At 46.5% G+C, this 21,019-nt stretch overlaps 4 protein-coding genes across 4 annotated transcripts; 2 read left to right on the forward strand and 2 right to left on the reverse strand.

Annotated features, from left to right (window-relative positions):
* The first annotated feature begins 67 nt into the window (after positions 1 to 67).
* On the forward strand, positions 68 to 2,669 carry C8R40DRAFT_1114422 (uncharacterized protein). Its single transcript, XM_046228515.1, has 4 exons — positions 68 to 579; positions 652 to 915; positions 971 to 1,128; positions 1,182 to 2,669. Exons 1-4 carry the CDS (start codon positions 432 to 434, stop codon positions 2,601 to 2,603), a joined length of 1,992 nt encoding a protein of 663 aa, XP_046084319.1. The 5' UTR covers positions 68 to 431; the 3' UTR covers positions 2,604 to 2,669.
* A 1,058-nt stretch (positions 2,670 to 3,727) lies between these two features.
* On the reverse strand, positions 3,728 to 6,793 carry C8R40DRAFT_399720 (uncharacterized protein). The gene has a single exon (XM_046234934.1). The coding sequence runs from the start codon at positions 6,702 to 6,704 to the stop codon at positions 4,011 to 4,013; it is 2,694 nt and encodes an 897-aa protein (XP_046084320.1). The 5' UTR covers positions 6,705 to 6,793; the 3' UTR covers positions 3,728 to 4,010.
* A 2,430-nt stretch (positions 6,794 to 9,223) lies between these two features.
* C8R40DRAFT_1050631 (NUC071 domain-containing protein) lies at positions 9,224 to 18,063 on the reverse strand (the record flags this gene model as incomplete). The annotated part of the gene is made up of 37 exons (XM_046224643.1): positions 9,224 to 9,280; positions 9,354 to 9,557; positions 9,618 to 9,935; positions 9,986 to 10,245; positions 10,298 to 10,341; positions 10,399 to 10,768; positions 10,821 to 10,973; positions 11,027 to 11,224; positions 11,278 to 11,318; positions 11,369 to 11,405; positions 11,456 to 11,489; positions 11,544 to 11,780; positions 11,827 to 11,946; positions 12,005 to 12,037; positions 12,090 to 12,218; positions 12,272 to 12,297; positions 12,348 to 12,415; positions 12,466 to 12,652; positions 12,713 to 12,861; positions 12,914 to 12,976; positions 13,027 to 13,264; positions 13,318 to 13,659; positions 13,708 to 14,355; positions 14,405 to 14,636; positions 14,685 to 14,727; positions 14,780 to 14,805; positions 14,861 to 14,991; positions 15,049 to 15,117; positions 15,169 to 15,245; positions 15,296 to 15,437; positions 15,491 to 15,576; positions 15,628 to 15,712; positions 15,767 to 15,984; positions 16,042 to 16,202; positions 16,255 to 16,462; positions 16,514 to 17,949; positions 18,004 to 18,063. 37 exons carry the CDS (start codon positions 18,061 to 18,063, stop codon positions 9,224 to 9,226), a joined length of 6,930 nt encoding a protein of 2,309 aa, XP_046084321.1.
* Positions 18,064 to 18,487: 424 nt separating this feature from the next.
* C8R40DRAFT_1161816 (Bestrophin, RFP-TM, chloride channel-domain-containing protein) lies at positions 18,488 to 20,989 on the forward strand (the record flags this gene model as incomplete). Its single annotated transcript, XM_046230171.1, has 14 exons — positions 18,488 to 18,643; positions 18,702 to 18,780; positions 18,808 to 18,879; positions 18,931 to 18,972; positions 19,025 to 19,052; positions 19,109 to 19,291; positions 19,392 to 19,423; positions 19,475 to 19,530; positions 19,583 to 19,898; positions 19,955 to 20,275; positions 20,328 to 20,384; positions 20,437 to 20,491; positions 20,618 to 20,757; positions 20,811 to 20,989. 14 exons carry the CDS (start codon positions 18,488 to 18,490, stop codon positions 20,987 to 20,989), a joined length of 1,716 nt encoding a protein of 571 aa, XP_046084322.1.
* Between the last annotated feature and the right edge of the window lie 30 nt (positions 20,990 to 21,019).

Consider the following 21,019-nt stretch of genomic DNA (forward strand, 5'->3'; position numbering starts at 1 on the left):
CCATCTTTGTTCAAAACATAACGAAAACTTAAATATTAAGTCAGCTTCTGAGACCAGTCCACCTCATGATCAACTGGTACTTGACGTGAACATAACACGTCCCCTCAAGCAACGGGTTCCGCTGCAGCTGGGTTCCGTTCATACTTTTTCAACACGACTCTAGACGCTTTAAACCTTCACTGACCAGTTACTTGTGCATGTCTTTCCCTCAACTGCACGAGTTTTTTTGCGCTGGTGTTCCCAACAGGCCCTCAAAACGCAGTGGGACCGCGTCAGTTTCCTTTCCTTTCCTACATAAGAGTTGAGTTCGCCTGATTGATATTCATCTATCTCCTTGGGTAATCGCGCGCTTCGCCGAGCCTTCACTCTTGTCTTCATCACACCTTTCTTTTCCTCTGCCCGCCCACTATATTTTTTCATCCTCATGAACGATGCCTGGAAACCCAGATTCTGCAATTCAAGAAATGCTCGAAATTATGCGCGACATACGCGATATGATGCATTCTCGGGAGTTGTCAATTCCTGCAGGACCCCGAGTTGCAGATGAAGATGGCGCTCCTTCCCCTCACTCTGGTACAGGTGACTATTAACCACTGTAACGCTTTGAGCACAGAAGAGAACGAATAACGAGGTTTTTCTGCTTTCGTCAAGGCGATGATCTGCCTGGTATAGATACTACAGCAATATTCAATTCAAGCGAAAAACCCCAGGAGCCTACTTGTCCTAGCTCGTCTGAGCATTATACAGCTCAACTCATTTCACCGAATCCTCCTGTTGAACTCCCTGGGGAACGACCTTCACCAAATGCCCAATTCACTGCAAACTCACCCACAAATAGCAATTCACCCCTCAAGCATCGGTGGTTTGGCCTGAAGCAGGAGAAAGAGAGAAAGGTTCAAACACATCCAACGGCAGGTTTGTACAGTTTTTACTGGAATTTACTACATAATCCATACTAATTGTGGATTAGCCAACTATGATTATCGGGTAAAATATCCCAAAGATCCACGATATCATGAGCTAGATGAAGAGGCTCGTGTTTGGTGGGTTTACTTAGATGAGGCCAGCGACTTCGACAATGATATGGTTGGTGAGCTTGGTGATAGTCTCGATATCCTATTGGTCTTTGTACGTATCTTCGCATCTAATCTTGTCTAATTTCATTCACCAATCTGTACCAGGCCGGTCTCTTTTCAGCAGTCCTCACAACTTTTGTCGCTCAGACTTCTCAAGCACTTTCCCAAGATTATACCCAACTTTCATCCTCATACCTTCAGGAGGTCACAGCGTTGCTTCGCGCTAACGGAAACGAGACTACTCTTGCGGGGATTCCTCTTACCAGTACTGCTTTTGCTCCTGCAACTACTGATATATGGTTGAATGGACTGTGGTTCATCAGTCTTACTCTTTCACTGTCTGTCGCTTTGTTTGCTGTCCTTGCAAAACAATGGCTGCGACAGTATATGTCGATCATCACTGGTACGCCCCTCGAGCGTGTTTTTATCCGTCAATTCCGATTCGACGGACTCAAAAAGTGGCATGTACAGGCTATCATTGGTGTTCTCCCGGTTTTACTTCACATCTCTCTTGTGTTGTTTCTCGTAGGCCTGGTAATTTTCCTTGTACCCCTCAATACCGTGATGGCATACATTGTCGGGGTAATCACAGCTATAGTCATCATCCTTTACATGGCTGCCAGCTGCATCCCCCTGTTCATTGTCCAATGCTCATATCGGACAACCTTCACCGACATACTTTATTACGTCTACCAGCTCATCTTGGGGGTCAATCGCTGGATCTTCTATCCCCTTCGTGATTACTTGTTCCGTTTTCGGAAAGACCGATTTCCTCGTGAACGAGCGCCGAAAAGAAAGAAACCTATTGTGGTTCTAAAGGAAGTTGAGCGCTCAGTAGCTTGTACTGACGATCCGACAAGGAATGAACCTATGAAGCTGAAATCCCTTCGTTGGCTCGGGGAATCAACCACTAGTCCATCTGCGAAAGTGATCATCCGACATTCACTTGGGGCCTTCACTCAAGAAACATCGGATAACGATAACCTATACACATTCGATGCATTACGCATTCTCTACGGATACAGGTCAATGGTTGATTTGATTGTTGAATGTATAGACCTATTTCAAGTAGTGGACGTCCAAGATAATGATCAGCTGGATTATCTAGAGGGTCAAGTTCGAGCTTGTATTCTTTATTCTAACTGCCGTCTCAACTTCTACCAGATGAAACTAGATCCCAAAATCCCCATTCCCGACATAACAGTTGCGTTGACGTTGTTATCAGCTGGTGTTATTGAAGTCCCTATCAGCTATGATGGTAAAACTATCATGCTCCAACGCGACGACGTCTTGCCTTGGATACTGGATATCTACCGCCAGTCAAATTATGATAGGGAGTCCGAATTGCAGCTTCCAGCACTTGTGTGGAATTCGCTATTCGATTGGTACAGGGACAAGGTCGGGATGGAAGTTGTGAGGCAGACATTGCATGGATACCTTGGGGCACACGAAGAATACACATCAAATAGTATCCTCGAGGCCACACAATATCTTAGTGATGCAATATACTTTAGATACATGGATTAGGCTATTAGGAAAGAATACATGAATGACATGTTTTCAAGTGAAAATCAATGGAACATGATAAAAGAGCATACTTAAAGACTATCAAATTTCGCCTTCTGAGGTGGGCTAGTCTGAAATGTACAGTACGAGCTCCGTGAAAGACATGCCCTTTTCTGATACCAGTCACATTTGACAAGGACCATATATCCTCTGCCGAGAGCGAATAACGCGAACAAGTGCAGACCAGTTAGCTCATGTTCCAAAGGAGCAAGTAATAGCAAAATAGATATGTACTTGCCTTCTCATGATTACTCAAGTGCCATGGCTCGTAAAGTGGTAGGTATGTTGTATCACCTCATGATAGGCGTAATGTGTAAAGTTTTTTTTAGGCTCAGATTCCATCGTAGGACTTCAGGTGCATAGAATACTGTAATGAAAAAAGGCGGGAAGCATAGTTCGACCATATTTGGGCGGTGAGGTGACAGTGTCTCACATGGGTCTAACTCGATACCATTGAACTTCAGTTTACAGCATTTGCCCGGACTACGAACATCGTGTATATCGTCAGTGTGGTACTCGAGACTGCTTGAACTTGCCCAAATTAGTGTAGAAAGAAAGGTGTGCCTGGCAGAGATGAACAGGACACACGAAGTGGGATTCAGAGGCCACAATCAGGACCATGAGACGAGACTCGGAGACAGCAGTGAACAGGCGATCTAATAAGAAGAACGATGACAGCAACGCAGAGTAAGAACGCAAACTTCATAGAGTAAGCGACGCAACAACAGCGGGTGCCAATTAGAAAAATGTAAGGACAATTGGCAAGGACCAGCATGTTTTGTTATACAATACAGCACATAGTCGAAAGTTAGGAGGAACCTGGGAGGAACAGGCGCCAGGCGAAACGGATGTTAATTGAGCACCGGAGACCCGGAACAGCCCGGAACCTTGTGGCAAAGGACCTAGCAAGCAAGGTGATTCGAAAGGATTCAGATCGAGTTGAATCGAGCTCATGCCTAAAGATTAGAACTATGTATGTACCAATTATTCCATTAAACATATACTCCTGTTCAAATCCCGAAATCACCTTAAGACATACTGTTCGGAGTTTTTGACTTCGCTGCGACAAGCATTATGAATTCTTAATCTGGGATTGCAATGCAATATGGACAAAACCACGCATATATGCTAGAGTGTAATTTACAGAATGTTTAAGTTACTAAATTTATAAGGATACGTGTAAACTCAAATGCGACGACAAGAATTCCACTGCGAGCCTATGTACAAGGGTATTTGATCTCCGAAATCAAGGAAGACAAAAAAAGGTAAAAGCAAGGTATATCTGACATTCGCAATTCTATAAGCTCACCGTATGCAGCAAATATGGATACAACGAAAAAAGGAATGCATGTGAAAGGGGAGAATGATCTACACATTGACTACCCCAAATGAGATGACTGAAGCGGGACGAGAGAGCGAAAATGGTTTGTTAGTATCATTAGGGCGATTATCTTCGATAGGCATGCGTTGAAGGGGGCTTGGTTCATCCTCTGGGATAGCAGGAGGAGCTTCAACTTCTGGAAGTGATATACGTTTTGAACCTCGACGAGGAGGAGGGGATAGGGAGGTGAGCTCGGGTTCTACATCAGGTTCGTCTTCGACGTGGTGAATTTTCGGGGCAGGTAGGGATGGGGTCGTCGGAGTGGCAACAGCATGGAAGCTACCCGAATTTTCGAAGTAATGCGTCAAGCCGTGCGCAAAAGTGGGTGTACCGGGAGGAGACGCTCCGGTAAGAGGAGCCATTATCGTTGTCGGTCGTGTAGAAGACCGCGGTGAGGCAGGGGGTGCAGATGATGGGGAAGGCGCACTCAGAATACGTAGACGTTGCTTGATGGACACTCCACGAGAGGGCGTTGAGGCCGGGACACCAGAGACAGGTGTAGGCGGGAGCGGTCCACGAGTAACATGAACGGCATCCATTGCTGATGGAGGAACTGGAGATCCTGGTATTGAGTATAAACTACCTGGGCCACCGCTAAGTGGTGAGTTGTTTCCACTTTGAGACCGTCTGTGCGTATTCCTCGAGGCGATAGAGCTGGTAGGACTTTTGGGGTGCTCAAGCTCATCCGGTCTGGGAGGTAATACACCTGACGGAGGAGGCTTTGGAGCCATCAATGAAAGTCTGAATGCACGAGAAGTGATAGAGTCTCGGAAGGAAGACTTATTGTTTGTGGAGGACACAGGTGCAGACATTGGTGGAGTCAACATTGGAGGTACTGATGCTTCACCAGGTGCTGGAGGAAGGGCAAAGGTAGGAGCTGGACGAGGAGGGGGAGCCAGGGAAGATCGATGCGAAGATGTAGGTCTGGTGTGACCGGTGATTCCATTACCTACTGCATGAGTGCCAGAGGATACAGGAGTTGTAGTCCCAGATGCCTGTAAGGATGTCGTGCTCAAAACGGACATCGCCGACGAAGCAGAAGCTCGTTTTGAGAAGGAAGGAAGGTTGGAGACAACACTGGAGTGAGAGGAGGATGGTCGACTTGACGTAGACCGAGTTGAACGTGTGGTCATCATTGATGCACGTTGTTCTGTGGCAGCACCACTGTATGGATGAGTCGGCAGTATCTTTGGAAGCGACTTCACTGGACTCTGATTCGTACCCTTAATGACACTATGAGCAGGAGAACTTGGTGGAGTGCTGGGCGCAGCTGGAGGGGGTCCGCTTGGAGGCGTCAATCGTTTAGGCAACTGGCGGGACCATCGTTTTCCCTGGGAAACACCGACGGAATTGCGTTTGCCGCTGCTCATGCTGGACCGCTTGTCGACATCAGGAGAACTCCCAAACCCACTTCCACCACTAGCTCTCCTCGTCCTACTGGAAGAAGAATGTCCGTCAAATCCGCTCACCGGCACATCCAATTCTTCTAATTCTTCTTCTGCTGTATCCCCAGATCGGACAGATTGTCCAGACCTTGCCGATCTCGCCGAACGCGAAGACAATGACCTCGGTCGATATTCAACATCAAGGTTCCCAGACCCAGGAGGTGTCCCAAACGAGAAGGAGAATGCACTTTGTCCGCTGGTGCGCTTTGTTGCCGGACTACTGTTTGTTGGGGGCTCCGGCGTCAGGCTCCCGCTCCCGCTCGTGTTCAAGCGGCTTATACTAGGAGCACCACCAAGAACGTCAAAGTCATCCAGGTTCCGACGATCTTTGATGAAGGGCGACTCCTGGAGTTGTAACTGGTGTGATGAAGGAGTGTTTAGCACTGGCGGCGTATGAACATCTGATGTTGAGGTCCATCTTTTCCGTGGAGGGGGCTGTAAGGAAAAGGTTTCACCAACAGATAGTGTTCGAGGTGTTCTTCTATCTTCTCTGGTACCGCCCGCTGCAGTATCAAACGGGGCTGCTGTATCGTTACCGAACAATAACGGACGTGCTGTCATGCTTCCATCGTGATCATCGTGTGCAAGTGGTCTTTGAAGAATTTTGCGATCAAGTTGACTCTGAGGAGTCTGTGCCGGGGAAGAGTGGATACCCAGAGCAGAAAAGTCTACTGCAGGGGCATGAACGCCCATTCCTGACCCACTGGAAATAAATCCAACGGTGCTGCCTTCGTTCGGAGGTGAAGTTGCTCGTAAGATGCTTATCAGGTTGTTTCCTTTCGGTATGACGGATGACTTTGAGCTTCCAACACTGACGACAGATTCCGTACGCTCAACCCTAGCTCCACGGGGATTCGGAGGATCATCCCATTCGTCTACACCACTAGCTCTAGAGCTTGATCGCTGACGTCCAGAAGTATGCCCCACAGCGGTTTTGCTACCGAATAATCCTTTTAACGACAGAACAGCTCCGCTCCCAATACCGGCTACCGAAGGACTTTTACCATGAGAGCTTGAAGGACGAGCTCTTTTACTCGATCTCGTAGAGGAGACGGAAGCAGCGTCGTGTCCAGAGACGGAATGAGACCCAACAGTAGGTGTTGTTGGAGACGCAGGAGATATCGGGTATCCATTTCCAGTTGAATCCTGGCTGCTGAAAGTGCTTCGTGTAGGAGATGTTGTATTTGTCGTAGGGCTGATGACGGCCTGAGCACGCATCGACATCATCACGTCCATATCGCCGCGCGGTTCGTTTAGGCTTGAGAAAGGAAGGGAAGAGCCAAGGCCTGCACGGATGGTCCTAGAAAACAACTCAATATGAGTGACTCTAAACTAACGAAGAGAGAACACACCGTTGCCCAAAAACCTTGTTTTTTATGCTTTCGATCCACCTTTGCTTCTCCAAGGGGTCGGCGATATGAAACAACCACATCGCTTGCTCTCTGCCTTTCACCTGTTCCTTGTCCTTGGTCTTGGCACTGTCTTTCTTGCTGGAACCTGCTTTTTTGCCATCCGAAACGAACCCAACATCAACACCAGCGACCTGTACCACGCCCTTCTTTCCGCCTATCTCTTCTTCAGATATAAACACTACCGAGTCTTCAGTAATTTCGAGCCTCTCCATTTCACGTTCATCTGGGGATGCACTCTTGAAGAGATGTAAATATGACACATGAACATGGGACGTGCTGCTTCCAGATACAAACGTAAGCGGCAGGGAATTCGACCCCGAGGGCACATTCGTGGGACTCGTCAGAACGAGATGTCTGCTTTTCCACTGTTTGCTCATTGCGAAAATTCTCAGAGAAGAGGAGGGATAATATTTCGGCAGGGTTCCTGAAGAGGCAGTTTGGATAAATGAGGCAAGCGCCCGCGGAGTAGAAGGGAAGGATGGAACTGCGGTAACCAGCGGTAAAGGCGCTTGATTCGAGTTCTGCTGGAGAGATGGAGGTAAGGCGGACGGATGATATGGAAAAGCAGGAGGCATAGAGCCTGAGCGGTTTCTACCGTGCGTTGAAGTAGGGGAAAGCGGCGGATGCAGAGATGTGGTGGAAGTCAAAGGAGAAGGTTGGTAGTGATGGTTGTTGTTAAGGGTGGGTAATTCGCCATCCGCCTGGTCCAAAATCTCGGTCGTTCTGTCTTCTTCTCGTATACGTAGAGTACCATTCGATGCTACGCTATGTCCAGACTCGCTGTAGTCATCACTGTGATTCTGGTGCCCAGCTATACTCAGGCCCAAAGCCTGGGCAGCTTCCTCTCTCAAACGGACCCGCTCGCGTGTCTCTTCATCCTCCATAGGATCAGCGTCTTCTCCGGCAGGTGGCGTGGATAGAGAATTGGCGGCACTGATCTCCAATACGTCCGGCAGTATAAGGTTCATTCGCAAGTTGGGATTCTGGCGTGGAGGAGGAAGTTTTTTCTTTCGGCCAAATTTAAATGGACTGAATTCAAGCAGAGCGCTGTTCCTGGACGACGAAGCAGTAGATAGCACTGAGGAGCGCTTGCTACTGGGAGAAGTTGGAGTCGAGGTACTACCTGACATGCTAGATCTACTTGGTGGACGCGGTACAAAAGTGTAGAGAGACGGCGAGGGAGGCTCTTTAAACAGCATCAATATCGAAACCGTTGAGCAACGAAAAAAAAGAAACTCTGGGAAAACCTACCGGTATCATCCACAACGCGTTCCTTTCCCTTATAACTTGTTCTCCTGTTCATTACTTCTCCTGGCGAGTTTCCAATTAGTCTGAACGACAAGGATTGCTGGGGTATCGAAGGTGACAATGGCCTATTGCCAGTAAAAGCCATTGAAGGCAAGAATTAAGCAGATCTTTTCTGTTTGAGCAGCGAAAACACCGTGAGTATAGTAAGCATCAAGATATCAGATCAAGAGTCACCGTTTCGTTATGAGTATGCTTTCAAGACACAGCTTTTGTCCAGCAGAGAGAGCCCATGAAAACAACAAATGTCAAAGGTACAAAGAGAGCGACAGAAAAGGGAAGACTTGCCAATTCCCCGCTTACCTTCAACATTGAGGGCCGCGGGCTTGGGAAAAATTGAATACATCCGATCAATTTTACGGCAAGCAATAATTACACCGGAGACTTCTTTGTTGCACCAATTTCAGCCCACAAAAGCCAACAGTTTACAGTTGTAGTATCCATTTGCGTCAAATAAGCTTCAACGCCTCAAATCGGCCCCACCATTGAAGTAAATTCTGGAGTTGAGTGCACAACTGGTACAAAAACGGCAAACGTGAACGCGTTACCTTTCCCGTAAACCTTCAGGGGCGGATCGCCTTGCAAAATTAAAAAATTATATAAATAAGCCCATTAGGATACGTGTATACAGTACAGCTCAGCAAACTCACGAGTAACCCTGTATCCTGCCTGCAACACCGCTCAACACTCTCACTTGAACAGACTTGAACCTACCCAGACCTTCCCCCACACGAATTACGCCTACTCAGTCAGAACGCCCTTGTCACTCAAAAAGTATTTCCAGGCAGTCACTAGTCAGGAACCATTATTACTAGCACAGGGTTAGATGTTTATGTATGAGCTTTACTTCACGACGTTACACCCAAAAAATCTGCAACACAGTATGCGTATTGAGGCATTTCAATTTTCATGTAAAAATCGTACAGTACAATTATTTAAGAAACAAATACAGACCAAAAATCTCATGGTAAGCAGTGTAAGTAACAGGCGGAATGGAAGTCGACAACGATCAGTGTACATAGCAAGAAATAAATCAATTCAAGCAAAGCTATTTTCGACATCGGCACTATCCTCTCCTTGTTCGAGGTTAGCGAACTGTCAGAAAACAACAAAAAAACATATGGTCAGTACGATATGATCGGTTCCCAAGTACAAGATCAACACGTACAGTCAAAAACGTATTTGGACGATGTTCTTCTGCCCAGAATGGCAGGGGAGTATCCAAGATCGTGGAATAGCTGATATTCGATGACCACAACTGCGTGAGACCGATTCCATAGTTCCACACTCGGCCCTCCGGTACCAAAGTCATAGCCAGTATACGATCTGAAAGGAGCAGCTGTACACGTTCGGACATGTTTGGATTGAAGCCCTATTGCAAGAGACAATTTATCAGCCAATTGACATAGATTTATTAAAAATAATATCATACTGGAGGGTTGGCAGAGTTATCTGCGTTCTTTCGACCCCATTCAAATCCTGCCACGGAAAGAGAGTGGGCGGATAATGATACGGAACCAGGAGTGAAGGATGCAGTGATACAGATCGACGACGAAGTCCATTCAGGGTGATCCGCCATTATTTTGGCTTGCGTGGTGACATCCGTAGGCGAAAGGTGCGGAATCTCAAGAGCTTGAGTCTTGATCCAACCGAGAGGTTCAAGGTCCTTCAACAAAAAGTCGTCCTTTGGTAGCTGAGACGGTAATTCAACACTGTTGTTACTTCCTCGCTGTGGTACCCAAACTATGGCCTGTCGAGGATAGTCAGCACTTTGTCAAAATACCCTCCAAGCAAACATACCTTGATCTCTTTTACTTGCTTGTTATCCGGAGGAGAGACGCCATAGAGGAAGGCCGCGACTTGCGTGCGAAGATCAGAGGCCGTAATAAACGCCCGCAGAACGTTTTTAGGAAGAACGTAAGTGTAAGAAGCTGCGTCATCCTTCACATCATCGTTGGATACATAGATGTGTTGGAGACGTAGAGGCAAATGTGTGGCTGAGATAGCACGTACACGCCAGTCCGACTTGCTGCTGAACACCTGCTGCTCGTAGTTGGTAGCTATCATGATATGTTAAGATATGTTTAGATAAAAAGACAAGAAGGCACATACTCGTAACAGTTTGGATGGTGTCACCGTGGACGTTGGTTGTTTGCCTGAATTTGAATACCTTCAGTTTGACGAACAAGACGAGCGACAGGTCAAAAACTCACGTTTGGATAGCAGTGACTTGAGCCTGGGCTTCTGAGCTCTTTTCCAACTCGGCCATTTGTTGACGTTGCACAGAAGGTGCTGCAATTTCCTGACCCAATATGATATCTCGTATTTCACTAACTGTCAACGAAGCAATGTTGACGCTATTCCGTTTACCAAAGTCTGCAAGAATGAGGTCCTTCATAGCGACTTCAACTTTGATCCACTCTTCATCACTGAGGGTCGGCCACACAAAGTGCGGTTCGGTAATGGTGTTCTTGTCTGGGTGAAGGATGACCTTTGCTTTCTCGTTGTTAACATGAAGACCACGAAGTAAAAGGATCAGTCGGGAGAACGCCGTGTAACTCGAGATCGATTTCAACCAATCGTCTGAACTTGGGTCAGGATTGAGAAATCCTCGCAGGGTATGACAGGTACACACCATAGAGACTGAACAACACCATCTGCGGTTGAGTAGCACGCAAGATAAGATCACCGAATTTCTCCATTTTCATACAGGCTTGGAAAGGTAATTGCAGTTCGCTTCCTTTGATCACAATATTGGGGAAATCAAGAAGATGGACCTCAAGAGGATCTAGCAGTATCTCAGTGAGACGCACCTCGTGAATGGACACAAGATATACTCACCCAACATGCCCTTTCGGGTGACAATGACTTGCTTCGGTTGTTCTTCAACGGGTAAAGACCGTACCAAAGCAGCAACTTCTTCAGCGGTCTTCCACTTGGCGAGTTGTCCGAGACGCTTTTGACCAGCCCACACACTGGTGTGGATGATCTTGAGGAATAACTGACCAGAACGTGGGTTGAAGATGAAGATGGCACCATCTTATCGCAGAGATTAATGACTGGAGGTATCAAGTAGTTCATGTTCAACTCACTGATGGGTTTCGTCGTAAGATTTCCTTCGAATGTCTTGTGGCTGCAGATGAAGATGAGCACAACAATGATACGCGTTGGTATAACACTCACATGGTAACACGGTAAACATTAGTATCGTCAACGAACCCTGTTAAACGACATTAGCCTATGCGTACGAAACATCTTGGGTAACCTCACAGATAATCTGGTTAGAGAACAGCTCCGAGTAATTCTGTAGACTTCATTGTTAACAAAGGCATGAACGGAAGTGGTGTATTACGTTTACCTGACTGTTCAGGTACGGCTCCGTTGGTTCTGAGGAGTAAAGTTGCAGACCCTTACGAATACGCTCTCGGAGGACATGGCAAGCAGGGTTGGCCTTCATAATCTTTGCCATTGCTTGTTGGATTAGAGGTTTCATACCCGGGAACCAATTCCCATAGGCGGACCATAAATTGTATGCCAAGTCCATGCCAATCATGACACCAGTAGGAGAAGGATATATACTCATTGAGTCGGAGACCTAGAGAGATTTGAATATACTGAAAATGGGGTATTAAGATACTCACATAGTCCAAGAACTTGGCCCTTGTGTATCGCTCGATATCATGAGTATCAAAGTCTCCCCATCTGAGTTGCACGTCGATCCAATATTTGTTACTTGTCGTACCGTCGAGAACGTCTTTCACCTAAGGAAGATGTTTGTCTTCATTTAAAACAACGTTAAAAGAGGCAGGACTAGCTCACATCTGTCACAAGTGAAGGTCTTGATATGTTCCACTATAAGAGGAATTAAACCTCGGGACAACAAAAGTTTTTTTGCGAATCTTACCTTATATGCAGAGAACAGAAGGATATCAGCGCATGAGGAGTTCATCTTGTAACTCTTTCGAGGATGTATTGTCTCCTTCTGCACCGTTTCGATCTGTAACGGCTCCAGCTCTTGATCGAAAACTTGGCACTGAAGATGAAAATTAGATCCCAGCACTGAACTTGACAGAGCATAACACTAACCAAATCCATGACAACACTTTCATGAACTACACAAACGCGTTAACCGCAGGTTTTTATATATAGACGTATAACCTACTCTTCTGCCACAAATGAGCACGGAAAATCTGGATCAAACTGATCTTCAAGGTAGGTATTTTGCCATGCCTGAAGTAAAATTAGCTCAGCTACGCTGGGATGAGATGAAATTTACTCACATGAAAATGCCGGTAAGATCAAGTTGGACTTGGAAACCAACATAGACGTTGGCACGGTTAATAGTAGGACTCCACCACAGAGTGAACCGACGGTTAGGAATTTGATTCAAACCAGAACGTTGAGCGTTAGTCAGTTTCTTGTATCGCATTGATTCCTCGAATCCAGATGCTTTCTCCCAGAACAGACCTGTACAAGGGGAGAGGAACATGAGTGGTCAATTTTGAAGCCAGATATTGCGTCACATACCCTCCCATGTTGGGAAGTAGGTTCCCTTGAACAAGGTGTGCTCCAAAATACCCTCGACACCACCGAGAGCAGCAATGACATCCACTCGGTAATTATTCAATTGCCAAAGTTTACCATCGTGACGTTGAGAGGTCCACCAGAACGGATTACTGGCATATTGCTTAGTATCGAATGTAGATGCTGAGCTTGGAAAGTTCTTACTGCTTTAGCAACTGATATTGCTTCCAATCAGTGCGCACACGCCAGCCACGATCATATGCAAGACTATCCTGATGTTCAGCATTCGTGACACCCAGCTAAAAAGGACCACTCACGTATGACGATCCTTTTGGAACAGAGTATTGATACGGGGAATACCTCGATCCCAGCTATCCTCGAGATCCTCCAGCGTAAGACGACGGTTCTGCGCATTCGCCTCCTTACGTTTCATCGAATATTCGGACCATACTCGAGCGGAGTCCAAAAACTCTGCCTCCCAAGGCTGGAGGTAACGGTACAAATTAGGAATGAGTTGATCTTCCTCGTGAGACATTCCGGCACGGAAATGGGTAACTGATGGAGGCGACGTCAAGGATTTACGTTTAGAAAGTTGGGATGTGTCTTACCAGCAACGTCCGTCTGTTTAGACCACCGTAGATCGCTTTGCGGAATGAGTACATGACCCATCGACAACATACCAAGACCACCAAGCTCTTTCGGGGTATAGAAAACCACAGGAGGGAACCGGGAAGGCATTTTACTGTTTAAACCAATCTTGACACGCGTCTGGATCTTGTTCTCAGCTTTGACCAGGGAGTCCAATAACTCGTTAGTATGAATGACTGCCTCTCGGTAGTAGGTCATCAATCCAATAAGCGCCGTATTCCATTTGTTGACAATCTTGGAGAAAGTCGTGGATCCTGAGCTCATGAGAACTTGGCGAATTCTGTTATTGAATTGTTGAACACCTTGAATCAGAGTCAGTAACAGCGTCAAAAATGAGTAGATAAGCAGACCGTCGTCAGAAACACGCAAGAAGGCCTGCGCGGTTCGCTCCTTTGTTTGTTCATTCGTCAGGTTCCATACGGCATCTTTGAGTGAGAATTGCTCTCCACTCATAGTTCGAATCTTTGGCAAGATGCGAACTTCGAAGCCGCACATGGAGAACAATAACTGGGGGTTGTCCTTGGAATATACGCTCACAAAAGTGTCTTCCCATTCGATGGTAGTTAGAGATCTCGGCAAACTCTGCTTCACGTTCCAAAATACGGCTCGGCCCAAGTTGACGTCGTGCTTGATGAGCCTCATTCGACAATCTCTAGGCCAACAGCGCTTGTTGTTGTAGCCGATGACGTTGTTATTGGTAGGATCGGGGTTGGCAGAAAGGTACCTTTGGATGAGGTCTCTTGATTCATCGGCAGTGAAGCGGAAGAGGATATGAAGGCGGTCGACGTATCGAGAATACAACCTGATTGGATGGCGCGTCTCGGTGGCTGAGTCACGATACTGCAAGAAATTGTTCGGCATTTGTGGAGGTCCAGCCATTTCACTGGCCCTCTGGAGACCTAGAATAAGGAGATCGAGCACAAGGCCATAATATTGAAAGACGAAGGCCGAGAATTGTAGACCACGGATTAAGCCGAAAGCATTAGTGTGGGCCATGTCTTTGCGGTGAATCAGTACGACAACGAACATCTCAAAAAAAGCAAATACCCTTGTAAGTCAGCACTGTATTGTTCTTAGCAGTGATATAGTCCGCAAGATTGTGGTCAAGGATCAAACGAAGCAGACGGTTCAACAATGTGAGATCAACTTTCTCGTAAACTTTGGACAACACCGTTTCCATCATGACATTGCATTCTCCTTCGCTAGTCTCCCAGATGTCCGTCAAGTTGTTGATACCTTGGCACCACTTGTACACGAGGAGCGGAGGAGGCTCGGTATCCTACAGATTGTTAGCCTGTTGTACGAAAGGTGCCTTGGATACACTCACTGCAGGCTTGATCCAGGCAGGGAATAAACCTCTCTTGTCGGCCCTGACGAGCAATATGAGTTTCCAGATCAAAGAGACTTGTTGAAGATACCTACTCGAAGAAGAGGAACTGATCGAGATACTAAATTGGCAGGACGACGTCAGCAGGTATAAGATTTCAAATTGAACGTGCTCACCGCGTCTGTAATCTTCTCGATAGGTTCGATGTCATAGCAAGGAATGAGTTTGTCGTACGTATCGAAAAACTCGATGCCTGATTCCTTAAACGCTCGCTGAGTAAGCAATAGACGCTTGATTCGGGATAGACCTTCCGATGATACGAAATTAATCAGGCGTACGTCAAAACGGGAGACGAAATGCATACATTCGTGAGGATTATCGTAAGCTTGCTCAATTAATGCCAGCTCCTCACGCTGAGATTGATTCAAGCGTCCTGAGAAGTTTGTGAGAAATTACAGTGTTTGCAGAAATTGGAACGGCTTACCCTTGACAGAATATGCTTCCTTCAACTTCTCGAGCGCAAGGACAAGAAGCTTTGTATCATGTTTGTATGACAAAGGCCTATAAGAAGGAATGAGGAAAGATGACAACGAATATAGAATTATACCCACGGGAAAGGAATTGGAGCAAATTTCCGACTCTCCAACCAATGAACTGTGGCGGTATAGATCGCGACCGCTTCTTCTGCACTGATGTATGGTCCATCCTTGAGGTAGCCATGTTGACGCTCCTGCTCAGCTTTCAAGTAGAGCCCTGATAACGAATTTGGTGAGAGAGCGAAATTTACGAGAGACATAAACACCCACTGGTTAAACGCCCCAAATTCTTCTTTACGACGGCTTTGTCAACGGTCGCCCCACGCCGAATACGTTCACGGTTATAATGAGCAACGCTAGATGACTTTTGAACAAGCTGAGAGTAATCTGAGTAATAAGTCACTTACGAGCACCACCAGTCGGCCTTGCTCTTGATGTAACGCAAGATGATATTCTCGATGGCGGTAGGCATGCCTGGAACCTTCCATGGTACTAAAACAAAGTTGAATATACACCGTTAGGAAAATGACAAAGGATACTGCTCACTATTTGCCTTCCAGCACCGCCAGGCCTCAGACAAGTGTTGCAAAATTGTCTTCGACTTATTCTGCTTGATGGACTCTGGCATCATGTCGAGGATATCATGCATGACGGCTGCACGGAGTTCCAGATCATAGTAGGATTCGACACGCTGTTTCGTGATAGTCTTCGCTACACCCTTGCTGTTTCTGCCTTCGAATTGACGAGCAAGAAGATTACCGAGCCTGGGAAAATATTATCATTAGCAAGAGGAACTTGAGGTTTCCTGCAACGATACTGACCATTGCTCCAACAACGGAACAATGCCGCGCATGAAGAACAACCAGACACGCCATCCAGGAGCCCAGAACCCATTGCCGGGACCCTTTCCAACTGGTCCAGTGTTAAACCTGTAGTATATCAAATGCTTCAAGTCCTTCGTCATGCGCACTTGTCTCATCAACTGTAAATTGGAACACATTAGAAATGGGCGATAATCCGAGGAGCAAACTGACTTTGTATTTGTACCGGTACATTCCAGTGAGCGCACCAATATGGGCGAAGATGTACTGTAGAGCATCAGCCAATTGGAAAGCATCGACGTTTCCGAGCCGGAATTGGACGTGTGCGTCGACGACAAGTTTCGTTAGACGAAGAATTTCACGACAAAGATGGAAAGCATTTCCGAATCGTGACTTCTTCCGCTCCTTGGTCGTCAGCGTCCTGTGGTATGAAATTAGCGTAAGGTTAAAGTAACATAACCGAGGATCCTACTTGACAGGCTTCAAATTCATGTTGTAATCCAGATGAAGGTAGTTCAAGTTTTTACGATGAATCAGGAGATTCAGCATATTGTAACCCTGACGGCAGACTTGAAGACCAGCTTCCACCCAGTCGAGCTTGGTGGTTTGGAAGAACTTCGTGGCCTTCAATTGACGGAACAAATTCTTCTTCGCCATCGCCTTTTCCGGCCGTGTCCTTAATTCGTTCAGAACATAGCACTTGAGAAGCTTCTGGTATGATACACGAACTTTGACCGCCATGTTCGGGGGACAATGCTCTAGATACCAATTTTTTACTAGGGGAATGTCCTGTGCCCTACGCATGCGGCCTGACCGGCGGCTGTAGGGTTCTGGTGCCCACCAGAGTGCAATACCATCAGCAGTGAGATCATTCTCAAGATCCTTGTCTTCAAGGAAAGGTGTTATGTCCTCGGGCAGCTCAAACTCATCGTCTTCTGCACCGTTGGGTCCAAAAATACTGTCTTCGTGAGATACCAAGGGCATGTTCTTTGGTGTGGTGCCGCGATTGGAAATGGGATTGATGAGAGGATCAAAGTAAAAGGCAGGAAGGTCAGGATCGTCCGTTCGAATGTAAACATTTTTCGGAGTGTGATAAGGAGATATGCGAACAGAACGTGGAAGGGAGTTGTATAGATGTGGGAAAGCAACTTTGTACTCTGTTCGGATTTGCTGTCGGATTATGACCTTATTGATGTCATTGAATTCGTTCCAGTCCTCGTCAAACGAGTCCATGTCACGATACAGCGGCTCGAATTTGGGACCCCCTGGGATTGCAACATTCAAAGCTTTAGCAGTGAAAAATGACTTTTTATCAAATAGGTAGCTGGCATTACGGTCAGGTTGATCGGAAAGAAGAGTCCTGCCTAGACGGTAAAGGTTTGCCATTACAGGCAATGACAACGACCAATATTTGTAGGAAGAACCATTGACAGCAGGTGTGTCGATGAGCGGTTTTGGGTCGTAGAACCAGTCAATTATGGCAGCGTCTTCCTCAGTGTCAAGCTCCAATTGTATAGCTTCCAAGGGCTCGACGTCAAGAACGTTGTCTCCGTAGTCCAGAGGCGGCTCTTCATCATCGAATGGAGGAAAACGCATCCGTTTGAAATGTCGACGGTCGCGCTTTTCTCGACGCATGGCAAGCCACATAGTACTCCATTGAGCATGATATACCGGCTCAATAACACGAGGAATCTCATTGACAAAAGTAATAGCCCCCGTGATATGATATAGCACTGGGACTTCGCGAACCTGCTCCCAGGGATATGGAATGTTCTCGAGCAATTTCATGACGGCGTGAGGGACATACTTGAGGGCACCAAGATGAACACGCTTGTCATTCCTGAACTTTCGGTTGCTCATGTCACCATGATCTTTGATGATTTTGCGAACATGCTCGGGGGGTAGATCCTGAAAGGAAAATTCAACACCAAATTACTTGTGAATCCTGCTATGGATGCGCACCTGCTTCCCCATATCCACGTATCCACCCCTCCTCTTTTCTCCGTATCTCTTCTTCTGCATCTGCACCCATTTCATCGACTTCTGGGCGATAACTGAACGTTTCAAAAAATGAGTACCCATATTCATGAAAATGAGAAAATTTTCACCTTCGGGCGGTATTTTCGAGCTAGAAGCTCCGTGAGATGAGTGCGCCATTCCTGGGGGTGGCATAAAGCCCGGCGGTGGTGGTGGGATCGACATCCTCAACCAAATGGAAGTAAGACTCAGAACTCGAAAGGAAGGGAAAGGGCGAAGATTTCGCAATTCAAGGGACCACGTGCTGATGCTGGATGCCGATAAATTCGCACGTCTCCGGTCGCCGGCTCGTACACATCCCCCGGTACAATTCATTCTGTCTCTCTATCCATTGAAAACCATAGGCGCCGACGCCCAAGCTAAATGAGCAAGCTATATTTATCCGACTTTCCTCTCGTTTCCCTTCATAATGGAAACGAATCCAGTTTCACGTCTGCATGGAAAACGTTCCTTTACTGGCAAACACAACTTGCTTCCTGCTACCCAACCCATCGTTCCTCTTTCAAATGAGACTCAGGAGTCAAAGATCGAAGTTGCATTCTTTACCTTTGGCCGTGGCTCAGTTGTGCGTATTTAACCTAAGTCTCATTGGAGCAAAATTGACTTAAAAACTCCCGCTGCAGATTTGGAAGATTTGGCCTGCAGTTTTATTCTACACCATTTTCTCCACGGGCAAGTTCTATGCTCTCGATCATAAATCACGTTTTCTTATCCATATATCGTGTCCAGTAATCGTTGTACTCGAAGAGAAGGCAAAGATCCGGAGCCTGGCGATTCCCAATGTGCTATTGACCGTCCTTGGTGTGTCGCCTTCCCGAACGTCGTGAAGGACCTTTTCGAGATACATGATAGGTGTCGTTATCGGCTTCGTGATATCGTACCGCGCCATGTCAGGTTGATCCCATTCCTTCCTCTGAACCAAGTCTTGCAACTGATGCATACATAGGGTATGATCGGTACTGGCTAGGAAGAAGGTTAGAATTCTATAAAATGAGTATTCATAATGTGGTCTTACACGTTGATCACGAAGTATTTGGAGCGATTTGATGCGAAACTCGCGAACTATGGGACGTTTGGTGTGGTACCACGTACCTCCTCGTCTCACTCCCAAAACAGATGCTGAAATTGCAAGTGGTCAATTGGACCGAAGTCATGAAGAGCTAATGAAGGTCATGACTGAAAAAAGAATGGGACTTGACCTTATAGAAGGTCAGTGTATCTTCGTATAAGGTGATGATGGTCATTCACTGTTTGTAGCGTATGTATTCTTTCTCTAATCCGGCCCTACTGAACATTTCACCCGCATGTCACAGATTCGCCATTGCGGTCAAACATCATATTCGAGGTGCTTTGCCCGTTTATACTTTACCTACTCGTGCCTAATCAAACAATGCAGGTGAACTTGGTATCTACTTTGAGGATCTCTACCACTTGGTCCGCCCTTTACATGACGTAACATCTTTTACTTCATCATACCTATCTTGTACACTCATTTCTGTGTCAGCATGAGCACACCATTGGCTCAAGCGACGCTGCCCTTTCGAGCGCTCTTCCAACCACAACCAAGGTTCGACGTATCGCGTCCAATTCCGCGCTTTCACGTCCAATTGGCGAACCTATTGACAAAGATAAGGGGAAGTCCATTAAGTATCTCGGTGATCCCATAATCCCCCCTATAAATGCCTACGGTACTTTCAGCAACAACTCCAGCCCGCCTAACGGGTCTCATCGGAGCCTCCGTCACATTTCTTCTACTTCCTCGTTGTCAAACGAGTCTGTGCGAAGTGAACACCAAGCCCTTCATCCTTCACAAAATCCAAGTCAGTACAGCGAAGCACCTGCATTGTTTCAGAGAAATAAACAAACTTTTTCTCAGACGCACACAAGAAGATGACTCATGTCGATCCGGACTTGATCCCCTTCTCCGGCGTTTTCCATAACATCAAGGAATGGCTCAAGGGTCAATATTCGTCTTCTTCCTCGTACACACAAGTCCAGACGAGCAACGACATTTGGAGAGATACCCTGGGCTTCGATGCAAGCCAGCGCAAATGGAGTGGTCCAATTCGGCAGAGATTTGGAAAGGCAAAGCACGGACGATCATATCCTGAAGCTCGCGGAGAAAATCTTCCTCTTGAAATATTACGTTGCTTCAGCGAATGGTGCAGTGTCCTGGAGGACAGAAACACCGTTCCAGGTGTGTGTTGGTCTCTGCCCAAATTTGGATCTAAGCTCATGAGGTTTCATAGGTACAAGTTTGGGAAGCTTGATTGGCTGTATCGCAGCGATGGAGGATTCGCTCGGGGGTGAGTCATGGTCTTTTTCTGCGTGCCTCCATTCATCAATTTTGGAATATAGCTCTTGAGCGCATTTTGACCACCCCCCTTCCGTTTGTTTATTCTGTTCATATACGGTTTGTCTTTATTAAATGAACAGTGACATCCAATGCTGATGCTGCGCTTTTTGTCCCTTCAATATAGACAGTGGGTTTTCCGGTCATGTTATATCTTCACTCATGTACTGACAACTCCGCTTTTAGCACCGTTTGGATCTATCTATTCTTTCTTCCCTTCCAGCTCATCGATCAGTTCCTTTGGTATACCATTCCCGGCACTACAATTGCAGCTTTTATATATCTCGGATTTCTTGCTGCCGGAGAGGAAATTGAACAACCGTTCGGTATGTGAATAGTCTTGTTTATCTGTGTGGTTTAGTCACTAATACCTTTCTAGGTTATGATGATAACGACTTGGATTTGGATATGTTTTGTCAGGAAATTATTCATGTTGACCTTGAGAACCTCAAGAGGACGCCTTGTCTGAATGCTTATCTGCCACAAGCCCACAAACTCGCGCATAAACACTCGATGACAGTTACCGAAGTTGCTGATGTCGATCCTGAGACCAAATGAAAACAGTCTCCCGCTTCCATACATGATTAT

Source organism: Lentinula edodes, assembly GCF_021015755.1.
Source record: "Lentinula edodes strain Le(Bin) 0899 ss11 chromosome Unknown C8R40scaffold_27, whole genome shotgun sequence".
Taxonomy (NCBI): Eukaryota; Fungi; Basidiomycota; class Agaricomycetes; order Agaricales; family Omphalotaceae; genus Lentinula; species Lentinula edodes.

What these genes read in the sequence shown, in the direction of transcription:
- C8R40DRAFT_1114422 (XM_046228515.1), top strand. Translation starts at nt 432, where the DNA reads ATGCCTGGAAACCCAGATTCTGCAATTCAAGAAATGCTCGAAATTATG. An exon ending in TTCCCCTCACTCTGGTACAG is followed by an intron (nt 580 to 651) that starts GTGACTATTAAC and finishes GCTTTCGTCAAG; the next exon opens with GCGATGATCTGCCTGGTATA. An exon ending in TCGATATCCTATTGGTCTTT is followed by an intron (nt 1,129 to 1,181) that starts GTACGTATCTTC and finishes AATCTGTACCAG; the next exon opens with GCCGGTCTCTTTTCAGCAGT.
- C8R40DRAFT_399720 (XM_046234934.1), bottom strand. Translation starts at nt 6,704, where the DNA reads ATGGACGTGATGATGTCGATGCGTGCTCAGGCCGTCATCAGCCCTACG.